The sequence below is a fragment of the Dunckerocampus dactyliophorus genome, chromosome 10 (assembly GCF_027744805.1).
Source record: "Dunckerocampus dactyliophorus isolate RoL2022-P2 chromosome 10, RoL_Ddac_1.1, whole genome shotgun sequence".
Classification (NCBI taxonomy): Eukaryota; Metazoa; Chordata; class Actinopteri; order Syngnathiformes; family Syngnathidae; genus Dunckerocampus; species Dunckerocampus dactyliophorus.
The window spans coordinates 14,425,603-14,447,500 of NC_072828.1; the positions used below are offsets into that span (position 1 = coordinate 14,425,603).

The following is a 21,898-nucleotide window of genomic DNA, read 5'->3' on the forward strand; positions in this document are numbered from 1 at the left end:
ACATGTGGCAAAAGGAGCGAGGCTTATCTTCCGAGGTCTCTCCGCCGCGCTCGCCCAATCCTCCATGCCACTCGCACAGGCAGCCATAGATCACGGCTGTCGCAGAGTGTGTAGGTGCTTGCACCGCTATGTTAGCCTCATCATTCATTCCCTTCTCGTCATCCGGGATGCTGATCTCTCCGAGACCCCTGTGCCCCTCCTCTTCCACCCCCTCTTACATACTCCTTCCACACGTGTGTTCGCTCGCTTGGTTTCTCTCACATTTTTTTTAACTAAGCACACACACACAAAAATGAGTGGATGCATGAATATTCATAAGAAAGCTACATTAATATGCACAATTATGCAAATCAGCATGCAATTAAGCCTTGTGTCTCCAGAGAGCCTGGATAGCATTAGTGCATAAGACGGAGGAGAAGAGGATGATGGGGGTATTTGGAGGAGTTTTCAGCTTCACCAGCCTTTTGGCTGAGTGTTTCCTTTGTGTGTTGCACATGGCGTCTTTCTTTACCTAAACATGGCAGTGCGTATTTCGCACATTGTTTCGGGTCATTTCACACATGTCCATTTTGCTTAAAATAATTAGCTGAATTGCTTTAGGAAATGGTTTTTGTTCCTTTCTCATGCCGGAATGCTAATCACTACACTAAGAATAATTTTCCCATATCTATTTTGCATTATGTTACATGTTACGTGCAACAGCAGCTTGTTTATTTGTTAGTGGTTCTGACACAGTGATTACTAACATCTTCAGCCATTTACTTGCTCCACATTCATTTACTGGAGTCCACTCTAAACAATTTTTTTTTTTTTTTTTTAAGCACTCGATGAGCGCAGCAGCTCTGGTTCCTGGGGTTCAGGGGAACAGAACAGTCCTTCCTTCAGCCAAGGACGGGTAAGATCTAAATGCAGTTTTCCCAAATTGTTGTCATATGCATATTTTGAAAATCGCTGCCATTGCTAATCAAACATACACACTCCCTATGCGACAAGACTGCTGAGTGCTGTGCTGCGTTTGATATGAAGTTGTAGTTTTACTCTAATAACCTTGGCTCCGAATCCTGTATTGGCAAGTCATCTAGTAGCCCAAAACCTCTGTGGAAGCCGATAATTCCTGCCTCACCACCGCTGTAACTGCCTTGGCACCACATGGTGTAAAATATGAGGAACAAGGGCTGAAGTACATGCGGCAGGCTTTGATTAGCACACATCGATAATTAAGAAAGTCGCTTCGAATCCCCAAAGCTGATGCAGGTTTGTCTGGCATGTGTCCTGTGAGTTAAGCAGGAGAGCAGAGGGAGGGAACCTTGAAGCCCAGTAGTTGTGCCAACATGATGTTGATGGCCAGGAAGAGTGGTTATTGAGCCTAAATCTTGTCATATGCGTCAGCTCATATGCACCTTGTGTACCTGCAGGGCTATGGAGAAGGAGCCCACTACAGTGAACATGAGGGCTTGTCCTCTCCTTTCATAAATTCAGGGATCGCAGGTATGATTGTCAATGTCATTGTTCTTATCTGTGGCTGAGGAACTTGCATTACTTAGTAAGATAATGCAGGGTGTAAAAAAATATATTTGGATAATGTGATGTTATATGTAATACCACTTTACATTATAGTACCACACTGTATATAAATACATAGTTATGTCCTGTTTTTGTCAATGCCAATGTGTTTGTATGTGCGTGTGTGTGTTCACTGGTTGAGTGTCAGGGCATTGAAGCATAAACCTTCCCTAGGGTTTTATCTGACTGGCAGCTTTATGCAACCGAGTGTGTTTATTTAAAAAAAAAAAAAAAAAAAAGAGGATGGCATCTCTGGACTTGTACTTTTCAGAAATCCACTTTTTTTTTGTATGAGCCTCTCAGACAGGGAAGCGTTTTGTACTAATGCTCATTCATCAATCTATTACTTAATCTTTCAGGTAAAAATGAGAGGCCATCGTACCCTCCCTTTGCAAACCAGGTATGTTTCCACTGGATATTTGAATGTCTTAAGTCACATTTCCGCCAAGCGGTCCAGTACAGTTTAGGGGTGTCCCGATATGATATTGATAACAGATATCGGTCTGATATCAGCCACAAAAAACAATTATTATCAGCATGCTTCTAACATTTCTGATATCAGCACTATATGTGCCCATTCCATCCACTCCAGCACTATCAGCGCTAAGACGTTACAGCTCAGTGCAAAACTTGTCATGCACAAATTTCCCGTGGTGGCACAGAACCAAGCGAGTTTACTGCGACCAACCTCATCGTGCATTTGAAGCAGCATCACAAAAAGCACAAGGTTTTTGCAAGACCACGGGACGACTCTGTTGTGGTGGTAATGTCGGGTTTAAACCCTTCATCGAGCACCTTGTGCCCCGCTACATTCTGCCTATCTGCCACTAAATTATGAATGGAAAAAGTAAAAAAAGAAAAAAAATAAAGTAAGCCCCAGATGCATAAAGAAGTAAATGGGTCAGTTTTTCTCATACCTACTGTTGCTGACTATTGTTCTATTTGAGTAATATCACTTGATCAAGCCTTTTCTAACATTCCATACTACAAAATAAGACATAAAAGCATATATAATCTGTGCTGATATTGGATCGTATCGGCCGATACGTAAGGCTGCATTATCGGTATTGTATGGGAAGTGAAAACGTTGGATCAGTACACCCCTAGTTCAGTTTAGCTTGCCTTTCTAAGGTTTGCTGTGCAGGCGGGATGGTGATAGTAAAGTTAGCTATGTAAATAGTGTGACATTGTAACAGCATGGAAAAAGTGAAACATAACATGGTAAATTGATGTGTGCTGGCATCCACAAGCAATAAACGCAAATAATACTTAGTAACTTGTTTAGAAAAATAGAAGTGATAACACTGTTTAAAGTTTGTGTACTGAAGTACATGGAACTACTTATTGCATACATGACTTGATATGACCTCACGTACGTGTATCAAAGAATCTGCTGTTTATGTTGCTGTTATATTTTTAGTTATTAAGTAAAACCTTGTTTCTTTTCTGTCTGCAGCCTGGTTTTCTTCCTAGTGACATTGCAATGCCCAGCCCGGACGCCATGTCCCCCTCTGGCCTGAAGTCAGGCTCCCAGTTTTACCCATCATACCCAAACAATCCCCGGAGGAGGCCGCCTGATGGAAGCCTGGGTAAGATAACAAATGTAGAGGCATTTAAAGGCCCCATATCTTCCTGTTTTTCAACAATTTTGAATAAGTTTAGAGGTCTAACAATAGTATAATGGAACTATGTTGTCCAAAAATCTAGCCTTGATTCTAATTTAGACACAAAGTGCTTTTTGTCAGCCCAGCTTGGGAACACATCGTTTTGTGTGTCTGTAGTTTTAATGCTAATGCTGTTCTCTTCTCTCAAAAGTGAAACAACCGAGGGAGATGATTGGTTTTTCTCAAGATTGGCACTCATAAATAGGCTGGACACACATTACTGTTAGAACATCATTAAAAAGTCTGTATTGCGTAGTAGGGGACATTTTTAATATATTTTTGCTGTCAATGGCTCTTTAAATTCTGGATTCATATCAAAATGTACATGAACTAGGTATACTAAATGTACTGCACTCACTTCCATTTTTATTACAGTATTTTAGTCTTGTGGCCACACACCAATGAATGCACTGCATCATTTTATATTGTGTGACATGCACCCGCATAAAGTCTGGCACACACTGCAATACTGCTTTGTTAGAATTTTTGCAGGCCCATGAAGATGAATAATGCACCTGTGCTGATGCTTACATTTGCACATTGTCTCACTTTTACCTTCTCTTTGTTTCCTCTGTCTGCCTGCATGTATGTAGACTCCCAGCCAAAGAAGATCCGGAAACCCCCTGGCCTGCCTTCCTCGGTGAGACCTTTCTTCTCACTGCTTTCTCTCTCTCTTTCGCGCGCGCGCGCACACACACACACACACACACACACACACACACACACGCACACGCACACGCACACGCACACACGCACACGCTGGTTTCTCTACTCCGCTTGAGCAGTTCTGTGACAGACGGGTAAAGACCCTCAGTGCGCTGACATCAACATTTATCAAGCTCAGTGTCTACATTCATTCGTTCACGCTCAAAATACTGTTCTCAAACCCTTCATAATAATGTTTGGCCTTATTCCTGATTTGTTAATTAATTCGTAACTTTCACTAGTTTAGTGTGGAGTTGGGTTGGGGCAAAGCCATACAAAGGGTCACTGTATCTGGGGCCTCATCTATAAAGCTTGCATATGCACAAAACGGGGCCGAAAAGTTGCGCACGGTGTTTTCTACGCAAAGTATGTGATCAACAAAAACACAACCTGATGTGAGAATGTGCACATCGGTACAAGACCTTTTTGTAGCTGGCGTACGCACTTTTTGGAGACATGGGAAAAAGGTTATTATGCACCAGTAGTAGTATAGTATCCGGACTAAAAGATACATGAAAAACATAATGCAGTGCTTGAATATTTCATCATTTTATTTTATAGTCATTATATGTATTAAATTAATATTAATTATAACAAACATCAAGTTGTCATATAATTCTATAGGGTTTAAGTTTACAAGACACAGAGCTAATATGTCTTCATTGATCTGTTTCTCGCTTTTCTTAGGGCTATTTATTCCAAAAATGATGGGGTTTTTTGGGGGGTTTTGAACTATTACTTCCTCATAAAATAACTATACCTAATATTTGGATTTAAATATTTTTTAATAGAAATATGTCCTGTATAAACAGTACACAGAGTGTAGGGTTATGATAACACAGGTGTATCCAATTTGCAGCACAGTACTTTGACACAAAGAAAGGAGAGGTGAGCTATTTGTGTTTTACGTGAATGCCAACATTTAAATTGTACTTTATTTACAAAGCACATCTCCAATCAGTGTGCTCATTTGTCATTAAATACAGGTGTCCTGTTTGAATATAACACTTTATAAAAAAAAATACTAAGAGGTGAAGCAAATATTATTTGGTGAAATACTCAACAGAACTGCTGCTATCTTACAAGCTACCTGTTGGAGATCCCTGTGGTAGCATCACTGTTTAAAGCTGTACACACTGCGTGTTTCAGGTGCACAACTTGGACACACAGCTCGTGTGTGAAGACAAGCCATAAGTATTATAATGATAGCAAGAGCGCAAGATTAAGTGACACTTAAAAAAAAAAAATAAAAAAAAAAAATGTTGTGATGATGATTGATGTATCTAATGAACGTAATATCCACTTTTAGCTCAAGAACAAGCTAAGTAGATGCGGCCAGCCAGGCATGTAAACAAAAATGCCAGAAAGCCGAATGAGATTGAAACGTGAGCGATCCCATACGCTGGCATATTTAGGCTTAGCATGTGACAAGCTGTCGTCAGTTGGCTACACATTTTACGGGCTACTGTTCATTCTCTCGATAATAAGAAACAAAGTGAAAGTCAAAACAAGATGTGTCACCTATCTGGTCAGACATATGCAAGTGCTAGCAAGACAGACAGGGGAATCCGGTGCATGCTGATCAAAATAAAGCACAGTGAAACATGATACTTTAAATAGTTTTCAAACTAATTGTGGTAAATATGTCAGTAAATAATAAGCTATATATCTACATAGAATATATTTTAACATATATTACTTAAAATTATGTTCAACTTTAAAATAAATTTTAAAAAAACCCTCAAATTTTTAAGGTGTGACGTCTCTTAATTTGTAGTGATGGGCCGCCACGATCAATTACATATAGGAGAAACCCTGGTACGCACATTATGGGTTTCTGGTGTACGCAGACTTTTAGTCAGATTTCCACGCACATTTTTATAGATGAGGACCCAGGTCTTTGTCAACGTGCCCAGAATTCCTGACAGCTGATGCCGCTTGTGTGTGACAGGGAGCACACATAGTTGGAAATGCAAGTCATGTTGACATGTTTGACTCATATGCTCAGTCAGTCAGCAGTTGCCCATGTGACTCCCCCTTTTTATATAGCCTGAGTGTCCACACATTTTCAGCTACTGTAGTTCATTTTCAACACCACGGGATCTCCACTTTTGAATTGTCTTTATCACGTTTCACTGTGCTTGACCAAGCAGCTGCCTTGCTCTTTCATAGTAGTAGAGCTTCTTTACCTTGGAGCTTTCACATAATGCAATTTGAGATCCATACAGAAATGTGTTGATTATCTTATTTAGCTATTTAGAAATAAATACACACTTCCCATGATGATGCAGTGGTGCATAACTGCACTGCAGCTAAACTACAGTGATAAACATACTGTTTACATGCAGTAAAAAAAAAAAAAAAAATTGCATAAATTTGGTTGAAATCAGCTTTTTTAAAACACATCTGAACACCTTAATTAGTTGGCGTTTGTAAGAATTGGTTTTATTATTATTATTTTGAGACAATTTTTTCATTAATGTAATGATGATATATATGGCATAATGCAAGTACACCATATCAAAAGTAATAAACTATCATTTCTAAGGAGTAGCATTGTAATTGGAATGTCAAAAGTTTTTTAAATAAAAAAAACAAACAACATAAACAAAAAGACAAAAAAGATGAAAATAAAATTGAGTCTTAGCAAAAAATACACTTACCAGTAAATAAAAATCACAATCATAATGTTTGATTTTGCATCAGTCAATTTCATTATTGTCTGAATATTGAGGGAAAAAAATGGAGTGAATGTCAACCACTGCGAACATTTCTGCAAAATCCTCAAATTGTAATGCTTGTGCTTGTGGCTAAGGAAGACGTCACCAACGTAATTGTAATGTAAGATCATTTTTATGACACCCTTATTTTGTTGGCACAATTAGACAGGATGTGGCACTCTTATTTTAAAAGCCAGAAGTATACCGTGTCTGTTGACAGTTAAGCTAGTAGCAAGAATAAACATGACTCTTGCCTTATTTCACTGAAAACTTGCACAATGTTTGTGAGCATCGTAAAACTCTTGCATAAATTAACAAGCGATAAAAGGCAACACGGTGTTTACACACTTGCACAGCCTGAGTTACGCACACACACAGCTGCACTAGCATGCTCTGCTAGACTAAGCTTACCCAGCTAGGATCCATTCAATCTTTTAGAGGTGTTTTTTTTTTTTTTTGCCAACTTTTGCCAGTATTTCAGACCGCCGTGCCAACATATTTAGTTCGGGAAGGGGGTTATATAGTGATGACATTCGGCCACAATTGAGTGGTCCGGTGGGCAAATACTTGCCCACACAAAGTTTCTCCTCATCACAATGGCCTGTTTGGTAGAGACATTTATCATTACGTATTATTATCATTTTTAGTATTTTTTTTTTCATTAATTATCCTCGTTTAATATTACTACTACATCCAAACTCATATTTACATACATACGCATATATGTATACACATACATGTAGTACCGAAATAAATTTGTTAATTTTTCTTTTGTTGGACTTACGAACAAATCGACTTGCGAACAGTCGTCTGGAACCAATTGTGTTCGTTGGTTGGGGACTTGGTGTATATAATAATAATTATATATAATAATCAGTATAATAAATAAGTAATAATAAATACAAATAGGCAGAACAAGTTCAAGACTCTTCTTCCTTGTAGTTTACAAACAACTGCTTGTATTGTTTTATGAAATCTCTCATCTTAGTGCTTTGAGTTCCTTACTCAATTTGATTCCACATACTTAAATGCAGTAGGTTGTTTGCGTTGTTCTCACATATAAGTGTTTTTAAGTTTAGTTTTTCACTGAGATCATATTTCTCCTCTTGTAGAAAAGTATTGTATGACTTTTTTGGGTAACAGATAATTTTTTGTCCATATTTTTGTCTGTTTGAAAATTTACTAAATCAGCTAATTTTAATATTTGTGATTTCAGAAATGAAAGATTTGTATGTTCTCTATACGCAGCATTATGGATTATCGTAACTGATCTTTTACAACATCTTTCTAAAACATACCGTGTCGCTCAGAAGTCTGCGAGGAAGCAACAGTGCTTTATTTCATTAGACGGATTAAGAGCAGAACTCTCATTCAGTTTATCAAACCCACTTGAAATCAGGATGTTCATCACTCAACACAACAGTCCCAGTCATGGTGCACAACTAAAAACCTCACACAGCAACGCAAGAACAAAAACTAACAACTACTGTATGTAGCTCAAACATGTAACTTTAAGAGCATTTGCACCAAAACGCTACTGCAAAGCACGCTGGGGAACAGAAAGTGCTCCCAGCGACGCTACAATACGCTAGCATGCATGCTATTGTATGTTTTTTAAAAAGCCAGCGGGAGCAAAACTGAGTTCGGTTGTACTTAATTGAAGTATTTAACAACGTACTCATGTCATTTCTTATCAATCCTCATCCACAAATCCATGAAAGTCCTCATCTTCTGTATCCCAAATGAACAGCGGGGCAAGTTCTTCATCAAACACGCCAGGTTCCCTGTCATCATTGTCAGTCTCATTGCTGTGCGGCGCCTCAGAAATGATGCTGGCTTTTGCGAAAGCTCGAACAACAGTGCATCAGACACGTTAGCCCAAGCATCCACAATCCATTCACAAAATTGTGGCGTAACTAGACCAGCGCTGCCTCCCAGTCTTAGTGAAGCTGTGTTCACCCCTGATATACATGTACAATGTACATAAATACTTTGTGTGTGTGTGTGTGTGTGTGTGTGTGTGTGTGTGTGTGTGTGGCAGGAGGTAGATCTTGGGGACATGGTCATATCAAAAGCCCACAGGCTAAAAAAAGTGTGAGCACCCATGAGCTATATAGATACATGTATAGCCTATTATTTAAATTTTGACCACCATTAGTTTGAAATAAAATATCAATATGAAATATCATAAAAACTTTCACTACGCCTGTCTGCCCTGTTTGCAGAAAGAAAGGTATTTAAAGTTCATGAATGCATTTCTTGTTCAAGCCTGTGAAAACGACCCTAATGTTGACATTATTACCAACAGTAAATTTAGATGTTTAAAAAAAAAATTGCTGCCACAGAAACACAGTACCAGTACGACACAGTGGCGGCAGTTTGCCTCTCGTGCAGCCCACCACCACAGCTTAAAATTTTTTTAAGGAAGCCCTGCAACGTATGCGTAAACAGAACCCAAACATTGCACAAACTAGTCTTGACCCTTTCGGGTGTATCATCTAAATGGCATGCATTGCCACTGCAAAATCCGGGACAATGCAGAGGCAAAATTTGTGCAAAGTGTCAAGGTGGCTATAATCCAAAATGGTGTCAAAGAAAGTTGCAAGTGCCAGCATTTGATAAAGAAGGTGAGAAGCTACTATTGAATACAAGAAACTAAATACAATGGTGGTGTCTGTGTATCTCGCTGCCACAGCTTGTCCTTTCAACAGTCACATCTTCAATGTAGGTAAAAGTAACCTTAAATGTCCATTTATCCCTTTTATGTATCACGTGCATGTAAAATGAAAAATGTTAAACTATAAAAACATGTTTTGTGTTGACATTTTTTTTTACTTTTAGCGTACAGTAAGTGTGTTAGTTAGCAAACAACTACAAAGTCAACTGCTGATGACATCATAGACGAGCAATGGAGCTGACTTCCGGTTCCTGTTTCCATGTATTAGTAAGTTGCTAACAAGGATGTTTTGTGATTAAGAACACAGTTTAATTAATAACACAGCAAGATATGCGCCATATTGTGCGCTAACTGGAAAATGTACGCAAACGGGGGCTAAATTTTGGCATGAATTTTCGACGTTAACCGGAAAACACACTAACCGGGGCATACACTAACCGAGGTTCACTGTATTTTCACTGTATTTTCACTGTTCCACTGTATTTTTATTTTTGAGAATTCTGTTTATAAGAACTGGTAACTGTTAGCATTCTTTTGATGTTTCTCTTTCATTTTAAAAATCATTAAAGGTGTTTTAAACAAGAGCTAAGCAATTTTGTTGTGCATTTTGCTCCCTTACGGTACCGAAAATGAAGTGAACCGTGAAATAAACCTGAGGTAAGGACCAAACCATCCTTATGGCATATTGTTACCGGATTATCTACAGTAGTTAAGGCTTTGATACAGCGCTTGTATTGAATTGTAATTACAGGTGTACCTAATGTTGTCTACTGCATGAAATTCACAATTTACTTGGTCTGAGGTTACATGAGAATTGACATGCATGTGAGAATGTTTTGTTACTGCGAGGAAGAAGCTGATTTTTATGGTTGACCAGCTCACAAATTGCATAGCCATGGATGCATAATGTGGCGTGAGTTTAAATCTAGCTTGAACAGGTTAGGATTTTGTCCAGTTGTTGCTGGAGGTACAACGTACCATTCAGTATTGCTTCGTCAGATTGACTATGGTAGTCTACATTTGGATGCAAGCCTTCCTTGCTTTTGCCTTTTTGTTTGCTAAAGTTTTGTCCCCCTCCCTCCCCACCTGTGGGTGGTGGCGGTTTGAAGTGGCTGCTGAAACCACTGCAAGTACACACTTTCCTGTGAGTGTGAACATGAAGTGCACACACACCCCCGTCTGAACCTCAGTCATTCTCCTGCGGTGTGAACGATGGCTGTGTCTGTGTGTGAATCCCCTCCCCCACCTCTGTCAGACCCTGTGCCTACGCCTCAGCACATGATGGCCTGGGTGGGCTTCCCCCCTGTGAGTGACCCATTTGTGAGGTATGGTGCTTTTGCGAGGCCTCTTAGCCCCGTGTCTGAGCCCAGATTAATGACTGATGATGATCCTGTGGTCCCACACTCCCTCCCTTCCTGCCTTGTGTGGACATCCTTTTGACCAGCTCTTTTTTGGTACTTGGATGTAGCAAATTATTGGACACTGCCATGCATGATCCAAACAGGTTTCCTGTTGATTCATACAGCAAATGCACCTTTTGTTTAACCAAGCAAATTGAAGGAACCTCTCTACTCCCTTGTGGACCCTTAAACTAACTACAGCACCCAGTGTGGTTGATTTAAAATACTTAATTTTACGTGATACTGCATCTACTGCCACCCTGGCATACAGTAGAGGCCTTTGCCAGCTCATAACCTGAATTGCATTAAAGCCCTATTACTTGAGGATTTTACCCTAGAAATCCCTTTTTCTTCCCAAGAATAGAATTACGCCGTAGCGGCAGTCATTGTGTTCTTCCATTCCCATCTAGAGCAACAGGATTCGCTCGACATTGTTCCCCATGAAAGAGCAACTCAAAGCCCATTGTTAAATGAAGCCATCTCCAGTCATGTTTTCCCCCCGAATTAACAGCGATCATGTTAAATCCCTCATTTCCTTCACACTCCCCTGGCCATATCAAGCTTTGTTTTAGTCATTTAGATTACCTTCTCATTCCCCCCTCCCTCACACAACACCCTTATCTACCTACCCATTTCATAAATCATCAAGGTCCTCATTTTTCCCCCCTCAATTGTCCCTCACCCCTTCACACCGCGCCCCCCCCCCCCCCAACTGCAGTCTCTCTCTCTCTCTCTCTCTCTCTCTCTCTCTCTGTCTCTCTGTCTCTGTCTCTCTCTGTCTCTCTCTGTCTCTCTCTCTCTCTCTCTCTCTCTCTCTCTCTCTCTCTCTCTCTCTCTCTGTGTGTTTCTGACTGAATCCCAGCCCCCATCGCTCTCCCGCCCTCCCTCGCTCCTTCTCCTCAGCCCAGCTGCCTGTGGAGTTGGATGTGGTCCAGGAACAGGCAGATGGCTCTGTAATTAGAAGTGCATCTCTCCATTCCCTTTCCACTTCTCCCTGTTAAATCAAATTACAGAAAAAAATCTCTTCTCTGGATTCGCATTCTTTGCAGCGTAGCCCCCCCATTCTTCTTATTCCTGTATTCTGCCATGTGCAACAGAGGCAGACTGAGAGGTCTCTAAAACTGGGGGCTCATGTGTCCGTTGAATTGGCGTGCTTGCATGCAGTTTTGGAAGCCATATAGAAAAATTGTATTGAATTCTCGTTGTCATCACGATTGTCAGTTTCTATCCACCTCCAGAACTCGACCCTTTGAAGAGAATGGCAGGCGTGTGTATGGGTTTGTGCCTTGGCTCACTGTATGCACGGTATCTGTGTGTGTTACTGGGGAGGGGCTGTTGGCCAGCCTGCGTGATGTCACTGGGGTCCTGGGAGTGAGAGGAAACGCTCGCTGTGCACTGGGATCTGAGCCTTCGCCATGCCCAGCGTGCCATGGTCGCTGTGCATCCTCCACAGGCAGGAGGAGCTAGCATGTTTTGACTCCCTCTCGCCATCTTGTGGCCATGAGATGAAACCATTTGTAAACGCGAGGGACTAGATTTAGGTTGAATCTCAATTCTACCCCTTAGCCCTTCCTCTGTGTTTTACCCCTTAAAACAAAGGGCCAAAGGGAAGAAGCCACTAAGAAATGGGACACCATTTGATTCTCATTACATCACTTGCTGGCTGTGATGTAGGCAGATGACATAATTAAATTGTTCATCATAACCGTTTCCTACCACAAAGTAAGGTGCCTAAATGTCTACGTTATTTCAATGTAATGTAGCCTACCTTTTTTTTTTTTTTTTTAAAGCAAAAGGCACACTTTTTTTTTTTTTTTTTTAAACAAACATTGACATTTATTGCTGCGATTGGCTGGCGACCAGTCCTAGATGTGCCCTGCCGCTTGCCCTAAGTCAGCTGGGATAGGCTTCAGCATACCCCCGCGACCCTAATGAGGACAAGCGACATAGTAAATGGATGGAAAAATAACAAACAAACAACTCTAATAAATAACTGCTTTCAACCAGCACTGTAACTTAATTTCTAAAATATTTAGATATAAAAATAGAACATGTCAAATTTACATACTAAATAGAAATAACAATATAACAAACTAGGTATGTACCGATCCACATTTTTTGGCTTTCGATCTTTTTTTTTTATTTTATTTTTTAAGTAAGCTAAGAATATGATTATGAAAATAGCTATTCAAAGCATTATTATACAGCATGACCAACAATATTGCTTTTGGCTTCCATTCACGTTCCGTAACAGAGGACCTACAGAGCCGAATACGGCCAAAGTGAAACTTCACCACGGGATACCATGGACATGTCTGCATGGTGGTGTTGCGTTTTCTTCTTCTTGCGTTTTGTGGGAATTGAGTGGCAACCAGTTTTGAGGCGCATTACTGCACCTACCATGTTGGAGTGTGGAGCTCAGAGTTACGAACGTTATACGGCAACCGGGTTGGCCCGATCTTGTTGCAGAAACCAATATTATCCGATCTTCAAAATACAGCGCGTTGGCAGGCGATACCGATCCTGAAGATTGGATCAGGACATCCCTATAACAAACTTTCTGAACATCAACAAATGTATCAACCTTATCAACCGTTATTATAAGGTTTAAAAACCTCCCTGTTTTGGCTTTGCTCTCCTTCTGTCTTTGATGTTCTCCCAATGTTCTTATTTTGTAAGAAAGTCCAGAATGACACTTTGTTGCATTTTACTTTTCCATACTGGGATTGCAGCGTTTTAATGGTCCTGGACCGCTGTGTGGTGTAGCGGATTTCTGACTTCAGTTGGCCGAGCATCCTACAGGAATGACACACATGCATGGTTGATGGGCTATAACAATAATAGTAATAGTAATATAGTAATAGTGTGCTGAAAACAAATATAGAGTAGTGGTAGAAAAAAAAAATAGATGGGGAAAAAATTAGATTCCAACACTGTGGTGACAACACAACTGAACACAAAATGCAGTTTTTAAATGAAACTTTTTATTAGGGGGGAGAAAAAAAATCCAAACCTACATGGTCCTGTGTGGAAAAAGTGATTGCGCCCAAACGTAACTGGTTGGGCCATCCTTAGCAGCAACAACTGCACTTAAGCGTGTGCAATAACTTGCAACACCGAGCCCTGTGGCCCTGTGGAGGAATTGTGGCCCATTCATCATTGCAGAATTATTGTAATTCAGCCACATGGGAGGGTTTTCTAGCATGAACAGTCTTTTTAAGGTCACCACTGTGTGGCCATGTTGTTTACATGTTTTATTTGTCTCACTTCCTGATCATCCTGTATGCTGAATAGAATAAACATACCTCACCATGAGAATTGTTGGTGAAGTAGGGTGGCTGTAATTCAAAACAAAACAAACTTCACTACAATGTGCTGCGTTGCATGAGTGATTAGGTAGCAATATAAAACGCCAAAGTCACAAGTAATGTATATTCCCCTCGCTATCAAACTACAGTATTTTAAAATGCAACTTACAATTAACAGGCTAATGTGGTCGCTATTTAATCATTTATGAGATGCAGTAGATTGCAGTGACGTTAGGTACCGGTTTTAGCCAGCTAGTTTTAACTACAGAAAACCAACAATTCAAAACATAGCGAATATTTACGTCGAATAGCAAATGATTGAATCTCTACTAAAACATGAGTGGCGATACTGTGAAAATCAATAATTATGCTTAATTACTTACATTTAAGTTTCTTTCGGTCTCCGCTCTGCTGCTTGAGTATTGTATCCAAGTTTCTAGGGCTGTACACTCCTCAACACCTACTCCTTAGCACCTACCCCTTACCCTTTGATTTAAGGAGACATCACTTGATTCTCGTGAACGTGCAAAACCTAGGGGTAAGATAAGGCTGAGGGGGTAGAATTGGCATTCAGCCTTAGTCTTGTGTAGACATTAAAAAAAATAAATAAAATTAAAGATGAGCTTGTTTCTCTTTGTCTGTTTGTGTGTCTAGGTATATGCATCTACATCCGGTGATGAATATGCCAGGGATAATGGTGGCTATCCTGGCGGTAAGCCTGGCGCTGTATACCCAGGCTCTTTCTACATGCAAGGTAATGTCTTACTTTTGCTGAATTTGCATAGTGGTATTGTTGTTGCATTATGAGGCTAAATCCTCTTTGTGTGTAGAAGACCCCTGGTCATCTTCTGGCTACTCAGCCATTTTGGGTAACTCCCCTCACATTGGACCACCAGGCTCCTTCTCATCACTGAACCCGCAAGACAGGATGGTGGGTTGTATTTGAAGGATCATGCCCATTTTATAACATTTATCTGTTGTCTTTCTTTATTATATGTTTTCCGTCATTTTGTCATGGCCTGTGTCTATCTGCACAGAACTATCCACTGCATGGCAGTGAAGTCAACGGCTTCCACGCCGCCCCCACCACCTATAACCACACGCCTGCCATCAACGGAGAGGCCATCATGAGTAAGACACGTCTTAAGATTGAACATTTTTGATTGACGCTTCCTAAAATGTTATCCGACTTTCTGTATTTGTGTTGCAGCAGGCAACAGAGCCACCACAGCCAGCAGTTCTGGAGACGAAATCGGCAAGGCTCTTGCTTCGGTGAGTCTCACTCACACCACCCCCGCCCGGCCTCCGTCCCCTGTCTCGCTGTTGTTGACATATATGAATAATTGCCCAGCTTCATTTGAAGTTGATCAGCAAAACTTTAAGTCTTTTTGTTGATTTTTTTTTCTTTCAGATTTATCCTTCGGACCACAATAGTAATAACTTTTCCTCAGCTCCATCAACACCAGGGTCTCCTCAGGGTATTGCAGGTAAAATTGCGGCTCTCCTATAAGTCTATATAAAATGGGTAATTTTAAGCCCACACCTAAAAGTCTAAGGTATAGGTTTTTTACCTTGTTTGTGAAGCACATATTGATTTAATCCTTGTAATCTTAAAGTCTTTTGCTTCAAATTACTTATTTTTTAACCAAATAAATACACCACTGGCTAGCATATGTCACCAATAGGGGACATTTTTTTTTTTATATTCTTCACAATTACAAGTTTAACTCCAAAAGGTTTAACTCCAAAAAGTTAAACTCCAAAAAGGGGGAGTGGTGTTCATGGCTGTCACTCACTCATGACTTGTGCACAGGCACATGCCCGTAGTGTCCGCACGCATACACATACATACAGTCTCAGAGAAGTTTAGACATTTAGCAGTCATGGCTGAGCAGGAAGAGGGAGGTTTGAACGCTAGTGCCCCGACTGCAGAACCTAACCATGACAGACAGCACCTTTTTAAATGCATGTTAAGAGTGGAAATGCATCAGCAGATCTCTCTGGTGTCACATTAACAATAATCACATTTAACTCTGTCCTAATATTTCTCTCTGTAGGAGCTCAATCCCAGTGGCAAAGACCAACCACTCCTAGTTTTGAAGGACAACCACATGCGCTGGTATGCTACAACAGTTCAACCCCATGCTAAACAATTACTAAATAGCAGTATCCCTGTGCTTGGTTTATTGAATTTACCATGTAAATAATAACAGCAACATAACAATGTGTGTATTTATACAGCAGAGTAAAATGGAAGATCGTTTGGAGGAAGCAATCCATGTGCTGCGGAACCACGCTGTGGGCCAAGGCCCCGGCTTAGATGGTGCCCACTCTGACATGCACAGCCTGCTGTCCTCTGTTCACAACGGGGGCCTCGGAGGCCTCTCTCCTGCTTTCCCCAATGCAAGCCTTGCTCTCAGCAACAGACATCCTGCTATGGTGAGCCACCTACTACGTTTTTCCCATTGGTGCTGTGGGGAGGGGGGTTGTGTAACAACACAGAGAAAGGAAAAGCCATAGTTGTCATAGTTTATCACATACATATTGATTATGAAAATCCTCTCCAAGGACATTGTATAGATGTGAGGTATGTGCACTGCTCAAGAAATACAGTATGTATTGTTTATGAATTAGTAGGACATTTAAAAAAAAAAGGAGTAAGACATACTTTTGTGTTTGATGTTTCAAAACTGAGGAAAGGATAAAATAAGAGGTTTTAGTTCTTGGGGAACAAACGTGTTTACCTTGTGCCATCTGGTGGAGAGATGTCAAACTGCAAGTGTTTCAGACATTACTATTTTTAGTGTTTGTTCCTCAAGTAACGAGTCATTTGTGTATAGGCCTGTCACAATAACAAATTTTGTTAGTTGATAATTGTCTTACACATTGTCAATTGATGTTGACATTTTTTGAGACATTTTTTCATTAATTATATGGCATAATAATAAGTACTTTGTATCAACAGCAATCAACAGTAATTTGTGGGGCGTACATTGTAATTTGAATGTCAAGACCTCTTAAATAAATTAAACAGATAACATAAGAAATCAAACAAAAAAAGACAAAAAAACTCAATAAAATGGACTCTGTCTAAAAAAAAAAAAAACACTCCAATAAAAAACACACACAGACATGCAGTTATGTAGTGTATTGTTAAACTAATGTAGGGGGTCATATTTGAGCTGGGAGAGTAAAATGTAATGTTTCTGATGTTCTTCAACACATCTTCTTTCACTCGGTTATACAGTTCAGGAATTGCTGCTTGTGACATGTACATGTACATTCTCCCATGCAATTCGTACTGACAGATATTCTTAACATTTCCCGAAATGTTGCATTTCTTTTGCAATGTAGCAAGTGACACTGACTGACTGTCAGGATGAAGGCACTTTTCCACCTCCGTTTTAGACATACAAGATGGTATTATTCCCCTGGTTCCTCTTCACTACAGTTGAACAAATGTGACATCTCAGTTTGTCTGTGTTCATGCTGTCACTTTGTTCATTCTGTTTAAAACAAATATTCCCACGCATTCTATTTGCTCTGATGCCATATTTGCTCAAAGTATGTCAGCATACACTCATGTAGTAATATTTTTCCACTGTCACGAATAGGGCGGGAAACATGAGGAGCCCACCGGCCTCCCACCCAGCAGCACACTTCTGCACGGTCATCACGCGTCTGGGTCCACGCCATCAGTCGGCCAGCCAGAAGGCTTCACCAGTAAGTTGGGTTCCCCCACTTGTCACCTACTGACGTTGCATGAACTTTGCCTCACATAGGCACACTTTGCCTGCAGGTTTATCAGGCGGCATGACACGCTCCTCACACTCCTCTAGCAGCTCGGACATCAAAAGAGAAGACAAAGAGGATGATGAAAACTCATCCATTGCAGACAAATCTGAGGAGGAAAAGAAAGATTCCAAAACAGCACGCAGTCGAACAAGGTAGCGTTCTCTACCTCTTCTTCAGACTTTTTCATTCCTATATGATGGAGATTTTCTGGTCACTACATACAATCACGTTGCTTACAAGTTCTAGAAGAAGGCAACATAAGTTGTCTCAATTCTGAGTTGATTCCTGTGTGTCCCTCTGATGGCCCTGGTTGGCAATGTTAGGTTTTTAACGATTTTGAAATTCCCCCCTCCCCTTCATGTCACAATTTCAGAAAGGAGGCGTTGACCCTCCAGATGCTCTCTGGCCTTTCAGACCAGAAAGATGAGTAAGTTTCTCCAATAGAGAATAACCTTTCTTGTGCTTTGTGGGGCTCCTGCCAGATATTATGCAAAGCACATGTTCACAGTGTGTGAACTTGCATAAATATTGATTAGTTTTACCCTATGATGCATACAGTATGTCTTTTTTTTCTCCAACTTGCCACAAATGTTTATTATTTTGGCCCCTGAACCATTTGAGAAAGATTGTTATTCTTAAAATGTGGAGTTCATTTGTTATTTGTTTATTATGTGCACAATCCCTGCTGCCTATGCTGAATGTTATTGTAGCTGTCTGTGGTTTGTTTCCATGTTTGCCTCCTTCACACAGCTTCATCACGGCTTCTCCTTCCAGCCAGGACAACGAAGATGATGAGGACCTCCCACCTGAAGTGAAGATGGAGCGTGAGAGGGAACGGCGAGTGGCCAACAACGCCCGCGAGCGCCTGCGAGTACGGGACATCAACGAGGCGTTCAAGGAGCTCGGGAGGATGTGCCAGCTACATCTCAGCCATGACAAACCTCAGACCAAACTTCTCATCCTGCACCAAGCAGTCAACGTCATCCTCAATCTAGAACAACAAGTCAGAGGTCAGTCTTCACTCCAGCTGCATATGGCAAGTACAAAGTACACCACACTTCATCACAGACGTTTTTACTTTATACAGTTTATAACCTCTTTATATACACACACACAAATAAATTGATTTATCGCTACTTCTTGGCTGGTGGCTTTATGCATCGTAACTCCGCTCTGAATCCCCATGCGGTACGCATTAAAAGTGAAGGACCGAAAGACTTTCTTGTGTCCTGCACCTACTTATGTAATCAAATACAACCAATCGCGATGGTATCCAGACATGCAGGACACTTTAAGTGTGGGGAGTGTTCATTACCACCAGGCGAGATATGAAAGTGTGCCGAACACCTCCACAAGCTTGCAGGCCAACCTTTGACTAGTGGAAGGAATGACTAGCAATAATGCTGAAAAGATAGAGCTTGGAGACACTTTTTAGTTGTTTAGTAACACTTTGCCATCCCCAATTATGTAAACCTAAGATGTCCAAAGTTCGGCCCTGGGGCCACATGCGGACCGTGGCTCATTTTTAGTGGGCCCGTGGTACATTGTAGAAATAAAATAAACACAAAAAAACCGAACAAAAATGGGCAAAAAACGTATTGGGTAATGAGAAAAATACGACATGTTGATACTATTAATAACGCAGTTGTCTTTAAATGTGTGTCATGTTTTTCTTTAACCTTTTAAAAAAAATACATGCATGTGTCATGACCAATTATGCAAACTTGGTGAGGTATTAAAACTTTTTACTCTGAAGTTTTCTTGCAAAAATACCAGATTTTCCACTCCTCCCTGTGCTTTCATCAGAGCGCAACCTGAACCCCAAGGCGGCGTGTTTAAAGCGACGTGAGGAGGAGAAAGTGTCTGGGGTGGTGGGCGACGCACCAATGCAGCTCTCAGGAGGTCATCCTAGTATTGGAGGAGATGGCCACAATCCGGTTGGCCACATGTAACACCAGGTAGGCTTTTCAACATACTACCATTAACCTTTACTGTGGGACATTTGAGGTCCAACTCAGTCAATCCATCAAGACACGAGTTTGATTCCGATTTGTTTGACTTGAAAGCAGAGGTTTTCTTCCTTCAGCTAGAAACAGGGCATTGGAATGCCGCTAAAAGTGGCAATTGCCAATTCAAATCTAATGTTGCACATTAATGTCGGCACCATTTGAAACATCTACTAGAAGACGATAACATACGATAGCAACAGCATGCCCACAACTTATCATCATATCGGTGTCTAATGCACTTCTATATTGCTTAAAAAACATGCTTATAGTCAGCCTTGTTTGTTTACATTCATCTGCAAAGCTTCAGTGGCGTATCTCCTATGTTTCGAATGACAATGATGGAAATTAGGTTTGTCACGAGTAGGGTGTGTCACAATCCAATACTGTTATTGGATATCGGACCGATATCAGCAACAACAAAAAAACAAGTATTGGCCTGCATCTAAAATCTACGATATTGACACTCCCATACAAGCAGTTGATTCAAGACTCCGCCCCAGCACGTCTGTCCAGCAGCAGCCAGATAGAGCCCACTTGATCACAACAGCATGTGCTAACGTGTTCAGCATTGAGTAGAGGGATATCGGCACTGTGTATTTTTCATTAAAGTCCCAAAGAGACGATGCACCTAAGTGCAACACTTGTCATACACAAGTTTCTTGTGGTGGCACAGAACCAGGGAAGTTTAATACGACCAAACTCATTGTGGATTTGAACCAGCATCACGGGATGCGGGAAACTTCCACGGGACGAAAAATAAGTCATTAGCTAGAAACAGAAAAGATCACTAGTCCCTGTCAGTGGTGAGTAAACTCTGGTTTAAAAACTTAATTGAGCACCTCAAACCTTGCTATATTATGTCTAGCCACCACTACATTGTGGCTAAAACGATACACCAGACACTTAAAGAAGTAAATGGGTCCATTTTTCTTATACCTATTGTTGCTGATTATCGTTCTGAGTAATGTCACTTGATCAAGCCTTTTCTAACATTCTACACTACAAAATAATTAATGAAAGTATGTACAATTCATGCTGATATTCAAGGCTGCAATATCTGTATCTGATTGGAAGTGAAAAAGTTGTTGGGACACCCCTAGTGATGAGATCTTGCGATATTATCGTGAGAACTGGGGCAGCCAGAAGCCAACAGATGGCATCGCTACTGTGAATAATAATACATGTAATATGGAATTGGTAGTGCGCCAGGCAGGGCTGGAAGCGCAGATTAAGTGCTTTATGCACTACAAACCTTGCAATTCAACCTACCTCGGTGTTCCCAGCATCACTCGCTTGAGACGTGTGGCTGTGAAGCTGCGGTAATTCTACATTTGATTAAACTTACAATTTGTGAAAAAAGTTCCAACAGTTAAAAACATCATGCTTATGTCATACCTTCATTGTTTTGTGGCTCAGACTTTGTTGTTGGAATAAAGTTTTCTTTGTCTTCCCCCTCTCCCCCAGATGTGGTGGTGTTTCCTTGGCTCCCAGTGGATGTGGCCTTAACAGATTTCACCATCCGTTAGCTGTGCGTGTGTGTGTGTGGACATGTTTGTGTATTGTCCGTTCAACTTTCAAGATGCACACACGCTTACACATACACACAAACACACATGCATACTGCCAAAACGGACACAGCCTGTCACACTCCCAACCATGACGACAAGCTCAAATGTGAAGAACTGTTTTTTTTGTTTTGTTTTGTTTTGTTTTTTTTGGCTTTATTTTATACATGTACAAAAAACCTTTTGTGACATGTTGGTTTCCACAATATTGATTGAAGACCAGAGAGCTTTTTTTGTTTGTTTTTGCCCTGCCACAAATTGGGACTTTTGACACACTGCCAAAAGGTTCTCTGGTGAACGGAAAGGAAGAAGAAAACACAAATTGAATCAAGGATTTGTGCCTCAATGTTACATGTTTTCTGTTTGACATTTAAGCAAATTGCTTGACATGTGAGGAACATTTATGGTGAGGGATTGCTTATATGTATGAGCAATTATTTTTTTAATGTATGTCATTCCCAGTGTGATGGTACAGTCTTACATATGTTATGT

At 40.6% G+C, this 21,898-nt stretch overlaps 1 protein-coding gene across 5 annotated transcripts in view; it reads left to right on the plus strand.

Annotated features, from left to right (window-relative positions):
• Window positions 1-21,898, plus strand: part of tcf3b (transcription factor 3b) — a 52,948-nt gene that overhangs the window by 30,344 nt on the left and 706 nt on the right. For 4 of the 5 annotated variants that reach the window (XM_054788911.1, XM_054788912.1, XM_054788914.1 and 1 more), the window contains 18 exons: window positions 822-895; window positions 1,416-1,488; window positions 1,923-1,963; window positions 3,020-3,152; window positions 3,821-3,867; window positions 14,692-14,791; window positions 14,868-14,968; window positions 15,075-15,168; window positions 15,248-15,309; window positions 15,449-15,524; window positions 16,095-16,156; window positions 16,279-16,476; window positions 17,652-17,760; window positions 17,837-17,984; window positions 18,206-18,259; window positions 18,583-18,842; window positions 19,639-19,790; window positions 21,306-21,898. The exon at window positions 21,306-21,898 is cut by the window's right edge and continues 705 nt beyond it. In XM_054788911.1, the coding sequence (XP_054644886.1) occupies window positions 822-895; window positions 1,416-1,488; window positions 1,923-1,963; window positions 3,020-3,152; window positions 3,821-3,867; window positions 14,692-14,791; window positions 14,868-14,968; window positions 15,075-15,168; window positions 15,248-15,309; window positions 15,449-15,524; window positions 16,095-16,156; window positions 16,279-16,476; window positions 17,652-17,760; window positions 17,837-17,984; window positions 18,206-18,259; window positions 18,583-18,842; window positions 19,639-19,784 (1,778 nt within the window). In that variant the 3' untranslated portion in view covers window positions 19,785-19,790; window positions 21,306-21,898. The remainder of the gene's footprint in view (window positions 1-821; window positions 896-1,415; window positions 1,489-1,922; window positions 1,964-3,019; window positions 3,153-3,820; window positions 3,868-14,691; window positions 14,792-14,867; window positions 14,969-15,074; window positions 15,169-15,247; window positions 15,310-15,448; window positions 15,525-16,094; window positions 16,157-16,278; window positions 16,477-17,651; window positions 17,761-17,836; window positions 17,985-18,205; window positions 18,260-18,582; window positions 18,843-19,638; window positions 19,791-21,305) is intronic. The other variant, XM_054788913.1, reaches the window with a different exon arrangement.